An 18812-nucleotide genomic window follows, 5' to 3' on the forward strand; every position below is an offset into this window, starting at 1 on the left:
ATTGTTTCATTTGTGTTTGAATGGGCAGACAAATAGAGCCAAAACAACAAAAAAGGGGATTTCTGAAAGGCTAATAAACAAAACTAATTATGGTAACTAACAAAACAAATGTGCCACTCTTCTATACTCAGGGAATGCAACATATGTCGATCTATATACCTGTATTGAACAAAATTAATGTAGCTGTTATGTGGCACTTGTCCTGAATAAATAAATACACAACGCAACACTCTTGTATGCAGACCCAGAACCAGTCACAGGGGACATGGAGTCAGCCATGGCTGTGGAGCTCAATCCCTGGGTGGAATATGAGTTCAGAGTGGTGGCAAGCAATGCCATCGGGACCGGAGATCCAAGTGCACCTTCAAGAGGAGTTAGAACTAAAGAAGCAGGTAAATCCTCACCACCATGCACAACATTTAAGCCATATTGTGATAGACAGAGGCTGAAGAACATATACAAGATACTGAGTGCAAATTCCAGCTGATGATTTATTGTGGCTAGAGAGCTTAGCTGAAGCCCCGCATGCCACTTCATGACTATGTTATATTCCAATTGTTAATATACTCAGTTTTAATTGGGCAAGAAGTTGAAAATAAGCTGCTTACATGAATTTTAACAAGTTTAGTGTTTCAGCTAAAGCAGCCAGTCCTGTAATGCCCCGAGGCGAAGACACAGCAGAATACACTGTTTGTGGTGAGCAAAAAATTCACTGAGACAGTCTGTATCAAGTGTGTGCCGCTTCACTAACCGCTCGCTTCTCATCTATAAAATGTTGTAATTACAAAGGTCAACGGTCATTCGGAAGTGGCTTATTTAATTTTCCTATTTCTTCAGCATGATTAACAGACTAATTACTGTATCTACGCACAGTTATGGTAATGCATTAAAGGTACAATCCGAGAACCAAATGTCAACAAAAAGGGTTCAAAATCCAAATTGATGGACAGGTATTTTAATGAAGGCACAAAGACTAAACAGTAACCGAAATGGGTTGTTTTTTTTTTGTTGTTTTGTTTTATGAGGCTGTTAAAGGTTTGTTAACATCTATAATGTTGAGTTAACACACCATTAAAACAGTGTTTTATTTCCAATTATAAATAGTTGATACAAAAAACCCATTTTAATCCTGACAAACTTTTCATTTATCTATCTAAATTAAAATCCTTCACATAAAAATGGAGGATTTGGCCTTAAAGAACTAACTGAACAGTATTCTTTTTTTAATATTTTAATCTTTTCCACAGTTTTCAAAAACATGTTGAAATCAGTTTGTGTTGTGCGGTCTGCGATGCAGTGGTAACCTCTCTGTTTCACACAGTCCCATCAGTTGCACCAGCGAACGTTAGTGGAGGGAATGGCCGCAGGCACGAACTGGTCATCTCTTGGGAGGTAAGTCCTCTGACAACCTCTCTTTGTAGCACAAGCGTGATAACACATGTGCAAAAACACAAAAATGTCACAGTGGGTCTGGTGTTTCAGTTTAGCAAACTCAGATTTTGGTTGAATAAACACAGGAGTTAATGGAAGCTTTTATTTAGTCTACTCTGGCTCAAAAACAATCTTTGCAGTTTCCTATTGTATCTCAGAATTTCAACAACAATACTCCTCAGCAAGAATATAATAATGTTTTATATCTACATACTGTATGAGAGAGGCCTTTAAGATTGTTGAAATTCAAGATGATTACTTTATAGAACATTCTTTTGCTTTCTTAAGAAAGTGAGGCAGGAACTGCCACAGGTCATGCAGTAATTATACTGGAATTCAAATTCCAATTATAATTAGTTCACTAACGTTTTCCGTATAATTTGAAGATTTTGAACGTGATTGCAGTCAATAGATTAGCTCAACATTTGGCTGTGCTTATATACTGTATACATTTATATATATGTGTATGTGTGTGTGTGTGTGTGACCTCAGTGCTTTAAAGGTATGCTATGCAGGGGACTCATACAAAAGTAATCCCTCTCAATCATCACTTATGACTCACTATGAGTGTGTGGCAGTGTATTTATTTGCAGAGACCCTGCCCTCTGCCTGTATTTTCTTATTTTCTTATTATTTTGCTGTGTTCAGGACGCTTCTGGGCATCAACCTTTGGGTAGTGGGTGTGTAGCCCCCAGCCAATAACAGCATTCAGGGTGTGAGGTTGGGACTCGTAGTGTAGTCGCTGTCTCCGTCTCTCTCCTCTGCTCTGCTCTGCTCTCTGTCTCTGTGTCACGGTTGTATAAAGAGCTGCAGGTCTGTGTGTCTGCTTGACCGAGGGCGGGGCTGAGCTACACACACTCAGAGCAGAGAGGCCACAACGGACAGGATGAAGCTCCGCATTCACACAAAATCCGGCAATGCGGCACCTTCCTGCAGGGTTGTGCGGAGGTGTGGGGGCGTATTTATTTGTGCTTTAGAACGTAACCACTGTGAAACAATCAGAAAATAACGTTTTATTCATCTGATTCACAGCTTTGTTCTCACCAGCGCTGCTCGCTCTCTTCATTCACTGTCTAGCTCGCTCGCCCACTGCTGCTCTCTCTCTCTCTCTCGCTTGCTCGCTCGTTGAACCAGGGAGGGAGGGCCAACTTTGAATGCTATGTGTTCACAAACACCAACCGGCAAATCCTGCATAGTATACTTTAAAGCTTTGACTCAACAAAATCACCCACCCTTAAAGCAGGTTTACAGTAATCTGTAGTCACACAGTTTTTAAAATAAGCATAAATCCTGCAGGCCAAATTGAAGAAAGAACTAGTCAAGACAATAATTGTAAACACCAATGCAAGTGCATGTTATATTAGCATGATAATAAATATAACCCCAACCAACATACTAAACATTTTTGATCATTTCTCACCATGTGATTTAGGAGTTTATTTCTTTTAAATGAACATCTTTATCTTATAAGCCAGTGTTTCCCGGCCTTTTCTGCTTGTGACCCTCTGAAACAAAGCAGCGCCTGCAGTTCTGCAAACCCCAGGCATAAAAGCACAGAATGATGATTATTTTTAGGATATTTTGCATGATTAAATATGGAAAGAAACCTATAGGGTGTAAATATTCATCATTTAACTTGGGAAAGTATTAACTCACAAAGATAAAAAATGTGATGATAAATCCTTATGTTAAGGGGGGGAAAAAAACAGATTTCATTTATCAGCACCCACCCGCTGCTTAGAACATTTCTAAACCCGCAGGTTCACTGTTTTAATCCGCATGAAACAAGCCCACTGAAACAGGGTTCATGTGAAACTGCCATACTGAAACTACTGCTTCGCCATTGTTCCCTTAGGTATTTCACTGTCACCAAGTAATAAATCCTGCATGTGAATGTGAGTTAATAATCATGTTGAGGTTGGTACTGCACGTGCCATTCATTAAAAACTTTCACTTTTTGTTGCCTGGGAATACTTGTCAGACATTATTAAGGAGGATAAAGCATGGTTGATGGACGACGCTAGTCCTTGTGGTTCCTAAGCTTGAAAGAAACGGTCTAATGATTTTAAGATATACAGATGATCGCATTAGTTTACAGTCAGTTGCATTCACTTCAGGTGAGATATGATGAGTAGCTGCAGTTTTGTTCAGTATGGGCTGGGGAGCTGCGTTTGCTTGCCATCTTATTCCCAGAACCATCAAAGTGGGATCTAATTAAAACATAAAGGAAAAGTTTCAGCGGCTCAAGTTAGAAAATGATGACAAGAGTCTGGAGATGTACTTAAAATGTAAGAAGACAGACGTATCAAGGGATTTGCCGGAGTATGTAGAGAACAGAGTTGAGGACAGGAGGTCATCAACACCGGAGCTCAGACAACTTCTACCCTTTCGAGGAAAGCTCACATTTTCTGTTCTAAACACTCAGTGATGTTTTGGTCTTCCCACCCAAGGGAACATACTCTGGTGTACAGGTAGTTACTTAGAGTGGATGGAAAAATCTGTTCAAACAGTTGTTGATGTATTGATTGTAATAAGTAGCTTATTTTTTATTTTAATGAAAAACTGATTAAAAAGTAATTGTACCTTTTGGCTGACAAATTATTTGCATCAAATTTCCAACTGTTTTTCACTGTTTTCACATTTATATCTTTGCTGTTGTATCTAATTATCACAACAATGTTTCTTCTCATCAGCATCTCATCAACACCAAACAACCCAAATAACCAATAACCTTCAACCTTTTTGCAACTTTTAAATGGTTGTCTTTAGCACAGCTTTGAGTTTGAGGTACATGCTTCAGTCTTCTTTAAGTATGCACAGTATAATGTGATTGAAGTTGGCTTCAGTAAGCATTCCCTTGCAAGTTCTAATGTGTTGTTGAGTGATTGTTCAAAGTCTAAGCTATCCAACTCTCAGCTTCTACAGCAAGTTAAAAAAGGGAGCACATACTCAATAGTTAAATAGTGTTACACCTATAGTGTACCAGTCCTTTTCAGCAGATAAACTGGTCAGAACCATAGCTGTAGAGAAAAAGATTAAACAACCCAGGTGTGGATGCACTGAACTCCAGGAAGCCATGACCTGTCTGATAGACAAAGAGGAAAGAGATTCACATTATATCCAGTGGGATAGCAAAGAGGTGGAGGATACAGTCTTCACAGCTATCTGTACCGTAGGAGACAGTGTTCTGTAAGCTGTAAGGGGTCTCAGGTGAGGGCATAGTGATCTTTTTTCAATTTGAAAGGGGAGACATGGAAGACCCATCCCCTGCAGTACTCTACATGATTTCCCCTTAATTGCTTTCACCAAATTTGAACTCCATACTGCAGGTTTGGAGCAGGTTGAGCCTGGAAGAGAGGCTTCAACTGTTTCAACGAAAAAGTAAACCAAAGGGATAAGTGCTTAAGCCTACTGGGGAAATATTGTTTTCCACAAGACTAGAGGTTGAAGTGGTTATTGTAATAAGACGCACCTATATGAGATAAGAAAGATTAAACATTATTGGTCCCAGGGGAAATGGGGTCATGGCAGCAGCAAAGAATACAATATAATATTAAGCATTACTATAACACATAGAGCCTATTGGAATGAATGTAACAAAAATATGTTTTAATAACATCACTTTGTCAAGGCAAACCTTTAATTTAGTTGAAACAATAACTATTGACTGAAATATAGATTGGGAATGCCATTTACAGACTGATATTTCCAGCACATGCACACACAGTGTTTAAGTGTCTATCACAGGCTTCTCTCATTGTCAGATTTATAGAGCATGTTTGTAAGTGTTGTTTTTTGTTCATGCTGTTATTAACAGCAGGGATTAACTCCAGCTTTATCATTAACAACAGCACAACCTCAAGATCACAGCTCACTTCATTTTAAAGAGGTTTCCACTTTATTCTTTTAGAAATTTGTTTAACCATTCAGTGTCTTGGAGTTCGAGGGCACATTTTGGTCACAATTGCAAAATTTGCTGACAAAGCTCAAAGAAGGCCAGCTGGGGCCTGTATTACACAGAGCTACGTCCGCCGGGCAAGTGATTAAGATGTAGTGAATTTTAAATTCGGTCCCACCAGAGAGGCACAATGATGATTAACCTTGAATCTCAGAGTCGTTCCCAATAAATCCAGTGATGTTTATGAATATCTGTTTGTAATCTCAATCTTGACAATCGTTATAAAAAATGTAATAAATCTCACACCAACCCATGTATGAACTGTTACCAAGTGGACAGCTTGGCTCTCAGCCAGGTTCAGGGCACAGCATGTACAGAATTACTATGAGCGAAGCTGAGAATTTGCAATTGAGATCAGTTGAAGGATATATTAACAGGGGAACAGTGAACAGATGTGGAATCAACTGACAGTTATTCTTGTAGTTATTAAGTATGGAAGCCCAACTGCCACTGGGAAGATAACCTTCACAAGAGGAGAAGTGCACCTCAGTGGCACATTATGGGGGATAATGTCCGTTCCAGATGGGATGGTGTTTGGTGGTAAACCATTTTCTATTTATAACTCAAGAGTGTCATTAGCTTGGCTAGTATAACATAATGACGACCTCCTTATAAATAAATAAATGACCCCAAGTTGGAAGAACAATCAAGGGATGCTTAAAATTACACAAAACCATGATTGGTGCTCGGTTAGACGTAAAACCCTTATAAAGAGTCCTTTCAAGCCGTGCATTAATTTGAGCATTTTTTTTTCTTTAAAGTGCTTTGTAGCTAAACAATTTCTCACCCAAATTTCTTATTATTAAAATTATCTTGATGAGACCCATGCAGCTTTCAGTTACAAACCCCAGTGAACAGAGCAATTTGTTACTTCAACTCAGCATAAAACTGTATGTGACCATTATTTAGTCTGCTCATTTGTTTTAATTCAGCCATTTTTCAATCAATTCAGTTCCACGCTGAAGTGAGTGAGTGTACAATAGTGAAAAATTAAAGTCCATCTTAGAAAATTATGTCTCTTCTCTGCCCACTGTGGGGTACAAGAGTTGGTCACTCATCAATGCATCTGTCAGTTTTCAAGAGTATCACAGGACAATGCTGAGACGCTCCACTTAGATTCAGTGTTCTCCTTTTGGTACTTTTAAGTCGTTTTGGCTCTGCCCCCTTTCTTCTCGTTTCTGCTAAATGCTTTTGGAAATAAATCAGGACTCCGTCAGTGATCAATGGAGATGGATATTAAAGGAGACGGAGCAAGAATGTTAGCCCTTTTTGGCAGTCGAGGCATGTGAGCGCATAGCAGTTCTGCCTCTCCAATCATCTGTGGAGAGTTGTCAGAGCCTGGACGGTCATGGTGGGCAGGGTTATTAAGCAGGATGAATGACTAAACAGTCTCTGCAGCTTCATTCAGGCTTCTCATTAGAGTCGACGGTGAGAGACTGCTTTTTCTGTGGCAGCCATTGGGAGGACCATTAGTGATGCCCCCACAGTCACCATCACTGAGCACAGCACGCCCCACAATTTCATCCACAAGACTTATCTCAGTTATATCAGCCCTCTTACACTGTGTCCACACTTATCTGTGACTATCTCAATTCCCAAACTTGCAAGTGTTTTTAGACTTAAAGATGCAGTGTGTAGAATTTAATGGTATGTAATGGAACGGACATGGCAGAAATGGAGTATAATATTCAAGTATGTTTCAATCAGTGTATAATCACCTGAAAATTAGAATCACTGTTTTTGTTACCTGAGAATTAGCTCTGTATTTACATAGGGAGCTGGTCCTCTTCTGAAGAGCTCACCATCTTGCACCGCCATGTTTCTACAGTAGCCCAGAACAGACAAACCAAACACTGGCTCTCGCCTTTCACATTTTTTGCGTTTTTCACGTTTTTCGTGAGTTTCATGGCCACCATATGTTCTCCTACATGCTTGGAAGGGGAGACGGAGAGGAAAGGGTTAGTTGGTTGCAATCTGCAACCTCACCACTAGGTGCCACTAAATCATACACACTGGTCCTTTAACTATCTAATTTGTTCATGCTGTTTTTTAAAGGCCTATATTCCTTGGCATCGCTTTAAAAGCATTTCCAGCTCTGATAATAACTTTGATGAAAGCTAATTCATTTTCACTGACCATCCCTGTAATTAGGCAGTCATGGTGATTGGTCGTTGTTTAATGAAATGTGAGCTACATCTCCATCCACCAGTATTCCCTCTGTAGACTAGATGGCTAATTTGGGTGATGCCTTCAGGGGACAATATTACTTTGAAGCCTATGCAAATCACCACATTACAGCAGGAGCGACGGACTTGTTGCCAAAAACAGGTGTACAGGTGTTTGTCATTTATTAAATTTAGGCAAAGATTTAATCCCTGCAGCTCACATTTTAATTAAATTTTAGCTCACTTAATAAATTGGCATTTGATTTGATTAAGTGTAGAGCAGCTGTGGAAGACAGCTCCCAGTTTCACAGCTTCAGGAAAACCATAGATAAGCATGGAAGTCAGCTCACAAAACCTGCCTCCCAAAAATCCTCCTGTCAGACATGAAAAGATAAATAGCTACATAATGGGCACAACTGAGCCAGATATGATTTGTTTCCATTACTCAAGATTGACTGCATCTTTATTAACACTGGCAGACAGTTACAGTAAATGGGTAGGAAATTGAAAACTGGTTATACGGGACTACCATAGAGGTAGGAGTCTTTTTTTTTTTAAATTGGAAAGCTTGCTTGCACCAAAGAAGCTGTTTAAATAAGAGAATGTGCAAATAATACCCCTTCAGTTACAGAGCGTAAGTGCTGGTAAAACAGATTAGTGTTTAAACTCAGTGAAAGACACTTTTGGATGATGGTTTCTTTCTTTCCGATATTTTCAGCCTGTGTCTGAGGAGTTCCAAAATGGTGAGGGCTTTGGGTATATCGTTGCATTTCGTGCCAACGGAACCAGAGGCTGGAAGGAGAAGATGGTTACTTCAGCTGACTCTACGACATACAAGTACAGAGACGAGACCTTCCCTCCTCTTACCCCATTTGAAGTGAAGGTTGGAGTGTATAACAATAAGGGAGATGGGCCTTTCAGCAAGGTTGTCATCATCCATTCTGCTGAGGGCGGTGAGTTCATATCTGTGGTTGGATGGATTTAAAAATACACAAGGAATAGCTTCCTGCATTTCAAAATGGTCACTATGTTGTGTGTTCACAGAGCCGAGGGAGGCACCATCTGATGTGAAAGCTTACAGCATTTCTTCATCAGAAATAAGGGTCACTTGGAAACAGCCCAATCCTGGCCCTGGAAGACCAAGAGCATATGAGGTTTTTGTACAATCTTTGTGTGTGCATGTGTGCGTTTCTCTGCACACTTGCACTTATACATACTGTATATGACATTTTGCACAAGCAATGCATAGCGCACCAAGACATTCTTCTGTGTTAACAGGTCAGCTACTGGAAGGATGCAGAGCAGGAAGAGTCCGGGCAAAAACAAAGAACTGTAAGAAACGAAACTTCAATGGTCTTGACAGGACTAGAGGGCAACAGTCTGTATCTCATCACAGTAAAAGGATTCAACAGCATTGGCCAGGGTCCTGCCAGTGCTGCTGTCACAGCCAAGACCAGAAAAGCCCGTGAGTACAGCACTGACACTAATCATGTAATACTATATATGGAATAGGGGCTACCTGTTAAGTTCCCTCTAAATCCCCTCGTAAAAAGTGTGATAATTGACCTAGTTGGTTTATACTCATAAAGTATGTTGGAAATTGCATCCAGAATATTGTGTTCTCTTCTTAGCTCCTGCACAGCCTCCAACCAACCTAATGTGGATTCAAGAAGGCAACAACGTGTCTTTAAGCTGGGACCCAGTGAAGGCAAAAGACAACGAATCTGATGTCATCGGGTACATGGTAATGATCTCTTGCTAATGTCGTCTTTCTTCAAATTCATTGTCTTAAGACACAGGAAAACATTTTTTACCTCTATAAATTCCCATTTGAAGATGTTTTGTAATTATTATCCTTGATGTTCCTCCAAATAGAAGCACAAGCACAATAACAATAGTATAGGTATATGTTATGGCCTTAAGTTTTAAATATTTCAACTTGGTTTCTGAGAAATAGTACAATACCCATGAGTTTTAGCTGCCGTTGCTATGGAGAAGAAGCCATTGAGAGGGGCAAATCAGAGCTCTACCAAATGCAGAAACTTACATTGTTGCAGTTAGAAACAAATCATCAAATAAAAGTTGATGAATTCATCTGACATTGACCCAGAATTTGAAAGTGAACCATTTTAAACTGCTGAATGTATTATTTGGCCAAATCCTTAGGCATTGTAGTTGACTTTAATGCACACAGTCTTGTAACTTTGGCATATTGTTTAAAAGACCAGATATTTACATAGCTGCTCAATCATTGCAGTGTTGATTCAAATGGGAGAGTTTTATGTCCATCCAAGCCAAGAAGTACTCATACTGCAACTAATGTAGCATTGTCAATGCATAAAATGAACAGGACTTTTACTTCATTATCTTAACACTGTTTAAAGAAAAAAAATGAATTGAAGCAAGTCAGAATGTCGTTTTTCATAGTTCTAAAAGTGTAAACCAAGTGGCTATTTGCACATGTTCTGCAGGTGTTACTCAGACAGGAGGGGAGGGGCCACAACCAGGTGACAAGAACCATTAACCCTTCCACCATGCTCTCACTGCCGGAGGGAGGCACGTATATCATTGAGGTGCGCGCCCTCAGTGAAGGGGGAGAGGGAGCAGTCAGCTCCCAAGTTCGAGTTGTCACTTCCTCTGGTAAGCTTGAAGCTAGATAGTTGCCTCCCCAGCCACATAGCCACACACTGCATTACATGACCTCTGAAATCCAATCTCTATGCACAGGCTATTTTCTCTTTATAGCGTATGTGTATGTTCCTTCCCTTAATTAAGTCACCACAGCTGTTGTGCGAGCCAAGTTTTCTTTGGCTAATACTGTTTTAATTACCTCGCTCACACAAACCTTCCTACTCTTGCACAGCCAATTAACTTCCAAGCAACAGGACGAACTGAACGCAGTTCTCAGTTCAACATGACCATGGGCGCCTGGTTATGCTTTAAAATGGCGGAACAAACTTGGAAAATACATAATTGGTGGGGGGTCTGAGGGTCCTTCCTCAGAAAAAAAAAATGTAATTTAAAACAAATTTCCTGGATTTCTACACCACCTAACCTCCTGGATTCAGTAAAGAAACAGCCACCTGCACTAGTCGAGATTTGTTAGATTGAAAGTGCTATGAAAACCAAAAATGCATCAAGAACAGGACAGGATATGATTATTAGAAGAATGGCTATTTCATATTTGAAATTATATTTATAAAAACATGATGTAGCCTAAAATGGTAGTAGTTTGCAGGCTAGTAGGGCATCTTTAAGGTCAAACAAGGACAAACAATTTATATAAATGAAATAGCAACACATCACAATATGATTTTGGATAATTAAACCTGGTTAATCAATGTTAAATCTGATGTCATTTGATGTAAGATAATGACTGTTGTTCACAACTGTGATTCCTGTCAGCAATAGAAATGAAGAGCCTTATAACTGTGGCTTACTGATTTCCTCAACTGTTCTTCTGGGTCAGTGTTTCCCAAACCACTCTTGAGGTAGCCCACCTCCTGTCCAAAATGGTTTTCATCCCATCCAACCCTGTTCCGCCTGAGAAACACTCTTAGCTTACCTGGTGTGTTGAGCTCAGAGTTGCACTGATTTGAGCCAGTTGTGGTGAAGCAGGGTCTCTTATTATTGTTAGTTATGAATTTGCTTTTCACTGTGTGAGAAAATGGACGTGGTGGAGGGCTGAGTAAAATGTGTTACTGTGTGTAAAGGTGTTACACAGTGTTCAGGCACCGATTACATTACTTGCCCACCGCCCCCACCGTCGTTTTGCTTGTTTTGATAGTAATAAAACCCATTCAGTTTACTTTGGTGTATCAGCGCCCACATTCATCAAATAAAAAACTCTAATTTGTAAAATACTAAGCATGTTATCAATAATTAGTCAGACGATGGACGGTACAATTATAAACTGAAAGTGTCTGCTCCGTGACCATCCGCAGCAGAGTCGTATCAGAGTGAGACATCTGTCCTCCCTCCTGCTCTCTGCTGTAAACACACGTAGCTGTTAGTGAGCAGCTGCTCTCTGTCTGGTCAGCCTGCTCAGCCTGCTCTCTGCGTGTCTCTCTCCGGATGGCAGGTAGGTAGCTGCGGTTCTGGTTCTAAGCTGCAATCGTCCTCTGGCTCTCATCTGTGTGTACCGCAGACCAGTGTCGCCGCAGCGTCATCGTTCCGCGCTCTCTCTTTCTCTCAACAGCACACTTGCTATGCACTGAGCTATTCCTTAAAAGAGCTACGCTACTTGTATAACACATTCTAGTTTAGAAAACATCTTAAAATACTTTTTTTTTAAATTCCCCCGGCAGGGGATCAACTCAGGCTTGCAATACACTGACAGAAACCCTGGTTCTATTTTCAGTCAATGATCACAATTAAGCTAATGGTGTGTTTCTCACCTTTGTAAACAGTCTGACTCCTGTGTGGATTGACAGATTGTGATTGACAGCCTAAGCATGCTGTGGTAAACGATCAGCGACAGGTTCAACTGAATCAACTCAAAGGGTGGTCCAAAAATGTGATTTTTTAAATTTTTTATTACCTGTTTTTGTCAGTTGCAGAAAATAGTAAAATGATCATTCATATACGTAGGCTACTTAAATATAATCAGCGTGTTGCGGGGACTGTATGATAAGTTTTATTTTAAAAAAGACAAAAGTGGGGTAGCAAAACCATAACTTTGCTCCCCGTTAAAAATGAGAATGCATTTTCTCCACTTGATTCATTGCTCAGGCGTCTATGGACATGACTAGCCAGATTTGCAGGGTAGTGGATTGCTGTTTTTGTCCTTGTCACCAATTCATTAAAAAGATCAATGAAATTATTTTGTTTTAAAAATGAATGCAGATTTGGAACTTTTATTCGTATATTTGTTTTAATCAGCATTAAATATATCTCTCCCTCCCACCCCCGCTCCCTTCTCTCAGGTGTTCGAGCAAAAAGCAACCAGTGCTCAGTGCACTGCCTGCCGCAGAGCCTAACATGGACAGCACTGCTCCTGGTTCTGGTTCTTCTGGTGCCTTCAGCTTCCTGGTGAGGCCACTGTGCCATCCTCATTTTCGTGGAGGGAGCCACCTGTCTTCCGCTCCCTTATTAACTCTGACTGCCTGCTTGCTTTGGCCTTACCCATCCTAAAGGGCCGGAGGCCTGCCGAAGGGGGTTGAGTCTGCCAGTTAACATGCGACTCTTCAGAGTACACCCTTTTTAGTTCCTTGTTCTTTTATGGCTCTGGACGTTTGATTTGCACAGTTCTTTCCAACATCACAGTAGTGTTGTACTGTAGTGTACATTGTGTGGAAAGATTGGTTTAATCATTTACTTTAACATCATGTGTTCGTCTCATTGACTGGCATCTAACCACTTCCAGACGGCTCCTACAGCTCTGGGGCTCTCCGGAGCGTGAACAATTCCTCGAAAGCTGCTGTGGTAGTAATACAGGGATCAGCCGGCCTGTTTCTTTTCATTACTTATCTGCATCAATTTACCCCTTGGCTGCCTAACAAGCAATGCAGCAGAAGCTCAGTAGAGATAAGTGCATTGTTTTCTTATTCACACATTGAGGAGAAAAAAAAGTTTTTTATGGAACCAAGAATCTTACTATTTCCAGACTTGCTTTTTGTACATTGTGTTACCTTTAGAGAAAAAACACAGTGGTGTGTGTCAGCTATGTCAAACTCTCTGTTTTTTGGTAGCGATTAAGCAATGCTTGGTGATACAGTTTGTTGACTGTTGGATGTACGGAAGTAGGAAACAGGTGCTTACCTGTAGTACCCAAAACACATCATTAGACAAAGACAACTCTGTACGGACTCTTGGTGTCAGTACAAATAAATGTGATGTATATTTTTTAAATGCTTGTTGTTTGTAATTTTTAACTTTTAGAATAGATATATTTATAGTAATACACCAGGGATACAAATAATTATTTTCATTATTGATCTGTTATCTTCTTCAGGTAATTAATCATTCAGTCTATAAAATGTCCTCACATTTGAGAAGCTGAAAACATATTTTTGCTTGATAAATAACAAACAATTAATGGATGACAAAAAGTGATGATACATTTTTGTTGATTAACTCATTTACTAGTCAACACGTCACTTACACTACAGTGCACCTAAAATATATCACTCGAAACAATCCAAATTCACCAAGACACTTTCCGTCTTTATTGCATCTGCAATCGTAACAAATGTCGCTGGTCTATCAGACAGTTCTGCACTATACTTTCTTATGTAAAATGCTGGTTGATTGAATTCCCTGCACGTGACATTAGAGGCCACAAAAACTTTCTGTGATAAAAAGAACCACTGCAGAGCCAACTAGGGCAGCATCAAGAGTATCTCTCCTTCCTCTCAGGCTCCTCTCTTGCCTTGTCTGCAATAAAAGCTTATCTCTCACTGGGCAGAAATCCAAATGAATTTGCCTCAAGTGTAATTAATGTTAGAATGGAGATCTGTAGTCCTAAAGCCCGCTTGCTTGAACAGACCTTTTGCTTGCTCTGCCTCCAGCTCCCTGGACTCTCCATTACAGAGTCAGAGTAACCTGGCTCACCCGCTCAGGTTCAGACAAGGGTACACCAGCTCAACCACAACAGATAGGACCACACAGCAAAACAGAGGACAAACACTGCTCAAAGCGCTGTCTATCCCATGGATATTCCTCTTCTATTAGACCTCTCTGTTTTGGTTCATTCAGAGGGGGAGGGGGGGGATGGTGAAGTTGGCCTCCTCTTTCTAACTTGTACATTATTTCCGTCTGTAGTGCAAAGCATTAAGCTGTTTAATGTGGATGGAGGGGTTTTGTGGTGCTTTTAGACCGTTCCGTGACGTCAGCTCTAACACATACCTCCGCACAAGTGCTAATGTACCAACCTTTAATTATTCATGCAGCACCTGTCTGTGTTGGTGCATCTGATTTATGATAATGGATTATGTATCCTGCAAGGGGACCCATTTGGTTCAGAGAGCCAGAAGCTATAGTGTCAGCAATTAAAACATGAACTCCCCTTAGGTTAATGTCAGTTTCTGTGTGTGTGCTTGGATACACTGTACCGTACTTTTCTAGTTATCTGTGTTATGTTAGATTATTAGAGGGCTAATACAGATTGCTTGAGATCAACAAATGGTTGGTTTCACAGTTTTAGATTACCCTAATTACAATTATAGAAGAAGTATATATTTTCATCAAGCTGTGGTTCATGAAACCTGAGCTACTATGGCTTTCTTTAATCATTGAAATGGTTTGGTTTTTTTTGTTTTGTTTTTTTTCTGACATGAATATAAAGGTGGTCTTACGAAAAGTATTTACTGTCAGTATCGCTGTTTAATTTTAATCTAAAGTGTGTACACCTCATGCATCTTTGTGTTGGATGAGCTCCAGGCTTGAGAAGTCACACTATACTGAAGCAACACACATAATCTAACAGCAACCCTGAAGATGAAGGATTCAACATCGCTGCCTGAAGGACGCCTTAACAGGACAGACGCTTCTTGTCGCCCTGGTCAGAACTTCAAGTTGGAGGACATGTCCGCTTGTTAATACATGTACTATAATTATGCAATGCTGCTGAAAATAATGGTTTTGGATTTTCAATTTCAACAGAGTTCAGTGTACACAATATGATGGCTTTAAACTAACATGGGATATGTTTCTCTTTTTCCTCTTTGCTCTGACTGCACTCTCTCTGAAACCTAAACCATATCCACAAGGAGAGACTCCTCTGCACCAAAAAAAACCTTCAAATACAATATCCTACAAGTAGCAGTTGATACTACTTCTGTCTTCATACATTCCCAAATGTCCTTTAGCCTTCTAAAACTTACAAAGTCAAGTATTAAATTGTCTCGGTGGCATTGTTGTTGGAGAATTGGTGCTGTGATTGAGGGCTGAGCTGTGACTTTGCTTTTCAGGCAGGTCACAGTTTAACACTCATCCTGAAATTGCCAGAGGAGTAGGGCCCTCCAACAGACGCTGCTGCCATGAACGGGGGAGGCTCAAACTACAGTTAAAGGTAAACTGTAATATCATACAGTAAGAGACTTTCTGTCCAATGTGTTTTCTGTCTTTTATTCGATGTTAGTGTCTGGACAGGGACTAAGTTGCATTTACCAAAACTGTTAGATCACACAGTTTTTGATAAATTACACCAACATGGTAAAATGAACTAATGTGAACGGCTTTTTAGGGCATTGATGAGTCAAGACAGGAGCCAGTGCTTAATGTGGTACCACTTATGGAAGACAGAGACGAAATGGGGGAGGGGTGGGGTCTAAAATATTTCTCAAGATTTAGGTGTAATGGCAGAATAAGGGGTGTGTGTGTCCCCAGGAATTTTCTTTTTTAGGACCATTCAAAGATTCCATTGAATTAAAAACCATAATTGTGGTTTCAGCCTAATTCAATTTTGTATGCAATTTTTCTCAATAAGCTTTAATTAAGTGTTCCCAATTCATTATTTTCAACCAATGTATATGTCTGGTTAATAGTCTTTAATTGTATAATTAAAAGCTTATGGGTGATGTGAAACCTTCTGTGGTAATGAAAGATTTCCCAGATAAGATCATTTCTCAGCTGCTGTTATTTCCTGTCTCTGCTGCAGTATAAGACATTCTGTATTTCTATATAAATATGTTTTGTATAAATGTAAAACTATAACTGTTGGGACTTCAGATGCAACTAGCTAATTTGCGTTTGCTGTTGGAGGCTTGTGATGTTTGGATTTTCGGCCTTTTCGTCCCCCCTGGCAGTGGCACGGATGGCAGAGAATGAGAATTAGGGAAGTGTGCCATGTTCTGTAGAAGACTGTGAACAAAAGGATTAAAGGAGCAGCTTTGCACAGCGAGTCAACATCCAGCATTGTATCGCACCAGTCCAGTAATTATTGAAGTTATAATTGAAGTTGTCTTCTGACCTCTAAAACCAGCTGTACTAGAGAGGTACTGTGAGGAAACCACAGTGCTCAGTGTATTGTTCTGTTGAAGTTTGCGGGACATAAAAAAATCTGACTTTTTTTTTTCTTTTTTATGTTGTTTCATCAGACTGTTATTACTGTTAAGTTATCTTCCTTATTTCCCTGCAAGCTCTACATTTTTAGCTGAACTTGTGAGACTGTATATGCAGCAAATCTTTCAGTATATTACTTGTTACAACAAAACATTTGTGTTGTGGGTTCAGCATGATGGTTTGTTGTGGGACTAGTGTTGGTTTTATATTTCTATTGTTGTCTTTGCAATAGAGATATTTGGAGGAAAAGAAAAAAAAATACATTATTTAGACCCGATAATGCACTAAAATCTATTGTGAAAAAGTGCATTTGCATGTAAGGAAGGTTTTATTAGAACCGGGAAGTCAAAACACTCCATCAAACAAACAGTATTTAAAGCTAAACCAAAGATCCACTATTTGCAGAACTGTGCTCTTGCCTTTGTGATGGCAGATGGTGTGCTATTAGAGCAAAACTTCTTGAAAAACACCAGCTAATTTGATATACTGTGAACCCTCCTTCATAAGAAATTAAAGCAAAAGTGCCCTGCTGAGAGGCCTCATTAGGGAAGCACATTTAAGAGTGAATCTGCAAAGGAAAAAAAAAGACAAATCCTGTTGATTAAACTTTCCACCCCTTGTAGTTCAGTCTTTGTGTTTTTTCACTCACAAACTGAAACTGAATCAACTGTCCTTCAACATAGTTTCAACAAAAACTCAAGCCTCAGAAAGCTAACAGTTATTGCATTGCAATTATAGTATCATGCTATTAACGTGTTCCTGGAATTTGTCTCGTATACCAAACTACCCGTTATACCAAAATGTTCATTCCTTGCTGAACCACATGATGTCTGATTGCAGATATTTCCAAAATGGTTTATGAAACTACTCAAAAGAAATCAACATCCCCAGGAATTACCCCTGAAGGTCTAAGTCCTTTCAGGAGGTAAAAGTCACCCGGGAATGGTGATTTGTTTATCACGGAATCTTGGAATTCAGCCAAATCCTTGCTGATTCAATTTGAGGATCCAAAGCTACTTTTCTCCAGACCCATTGTGTGAGGAAATATAATGGGATGGATTTGTAAATCTGTGGATAATCTGGGTGCAATGTATATGGGAGGAAGTGGGCTGCATAGGGAGATTTAAAGGTCAAGCAAGAAAGCAGTCAGCTGAGTGCAGACCTCTGCCAAGCCCTTATAATCTCCCCAGTTAGCTGTTACTTTCACAGTCAATACTGTACCATGTAGATAACTTAATATGAAGATGGCCAAAGTTTGACCTGATGGTGGCACAAGAGAAAAAGGCAAGGCAGTCACTAAAATCTAAAGTTTTCCTCCTGATGAAAGCACAAATGTGCAAAGTACATTTTCTGTGTAAGTAATGCCTCAGTAGATACAGTTTGAACCTGATGGTGGTGCTGGTCCATGAGGCAGTAATATACATGGCAACATTTATGCCAGTCTATATATTAGTTTTGAGATAAACAGACAGATGGTGTTTATTCTGGACTCCTGTGTGAAGTTAAATTTAAAAGAAATGTGCAAAACAACAAATTCAACACCACTGTTTTTCTTATATTTGTCAAATCTGATTCATATTCTGCATAATTACAGGTGTAACAAAGTCAATACAAGACCAAAAGTCTAAAATGTACACAACAGAAAGGTAAAATAAAGCTAAAAATGAAAGAACACACATTGCAAATGCTTTCATCTAGTGGGACAAAACATTTGGCTTGAAGGTTTGTGTGTTAGCATGATAACATACCTAATCATAGAGTTTAGCTTTTAGCTTGTTAGGTTACCAGCATCCACCAGTTCAAGTATTTCTTACAAATAAAAAAATACAAAAAAGAAAAAACATATTAATAAAACACTAAGTAACATTCTAACACTGTGCATCCAGTAAGCATTAGGGGACATATTACTGCTCCTACCTCCCCTGGACCTCCAGTTAATCTGTTATTATGTGAGACATTTAGTCATCCAGTTAGCTTGACTATCAGTGGCAAAGTGCCAAAAGTCTTCACATCCTACAGACTTGAATATATGCAGTCAGGGCTCCCAGACTTTGGAACAACTCGCCTGAGGAGATCAGGGGCTGCAAACTCTGTCTCATCTTTTAAATCACTGTTAAAAACCCACTTGTTTAAAAATTGCTTTTCAGTGATTTCATTATATTTCATGGCATGTTATTTCATTTTACTCTATTTGTGTTTTTACAATGTGATTAGTTTTCATGGCTTGGTTTGTTTTATTCTCTTTGCATTTTAAA

At 39.6% G+C, this 18812-nt stretch overlaps 1 protein-coding gene across 6 annotated transcripts in view; it reads left to right on the forward strand.

Annotated features, from left to right (window-relative positions):
• Positions 1–13404, forward strand: part of cntn5 (contactin 5) — a 108638-nt gene extending 95234 nt beyond the window's left edge. For 3 of the 6 annotated variants that reach the window (XM_044354354.1, XM_044354355.1, XM_044354356.1), the window contains exons 17-25: positions 243–392; positions 637–696; positions 1322–1392; positions 8273–8507; positions 8599–8708; positions 8833–9019; positions 9186–9298; positions 10026–10194; positions 12480–13404. In XM_044354354.1, coding sequence (XP_044210289.1) covers positions 243–392; positions 637–696; positions 1322–1392; positions 8273–8507; positions 8599–8708; positions 8833–9019; positions 9186–9298; positions 10026–10194; positions 12480–12589 — 1205 coding nt within the window. In that variant the 3' untranslated portion in view covers positions 12590–13404. The remainder of the gene's footprint in view (positions 1–242; positions 393–636; positions 697–1321; positions 1393–8272; positions 8508–8598; positions 8709–8832; positions 9020–9185; positions 9299–10025; positions 10195–12479) is intronic. The other 3 variants (XM_044354357.1, XM_044354358.1, XM_044354360.1) reach the window with 1 other exon arrangement.
• The last annotated feature ends 5408 nt before the right edge of the window (positions 13405–18812 follow it).

The sequence above is a fragment of the Thunnus albacares genome, chromosome 6 (genome assembly GCF_914725855.1).
Source record: "Thunnus albacares chromosome 6, fThuAlb1.1, whole genome shotgun sequence".
NCBI lineage: Eukaryota > Metazoa > Chordata > Actinopteri > Scombriformes > Scombridae > Thunnus > Thunnus albacares.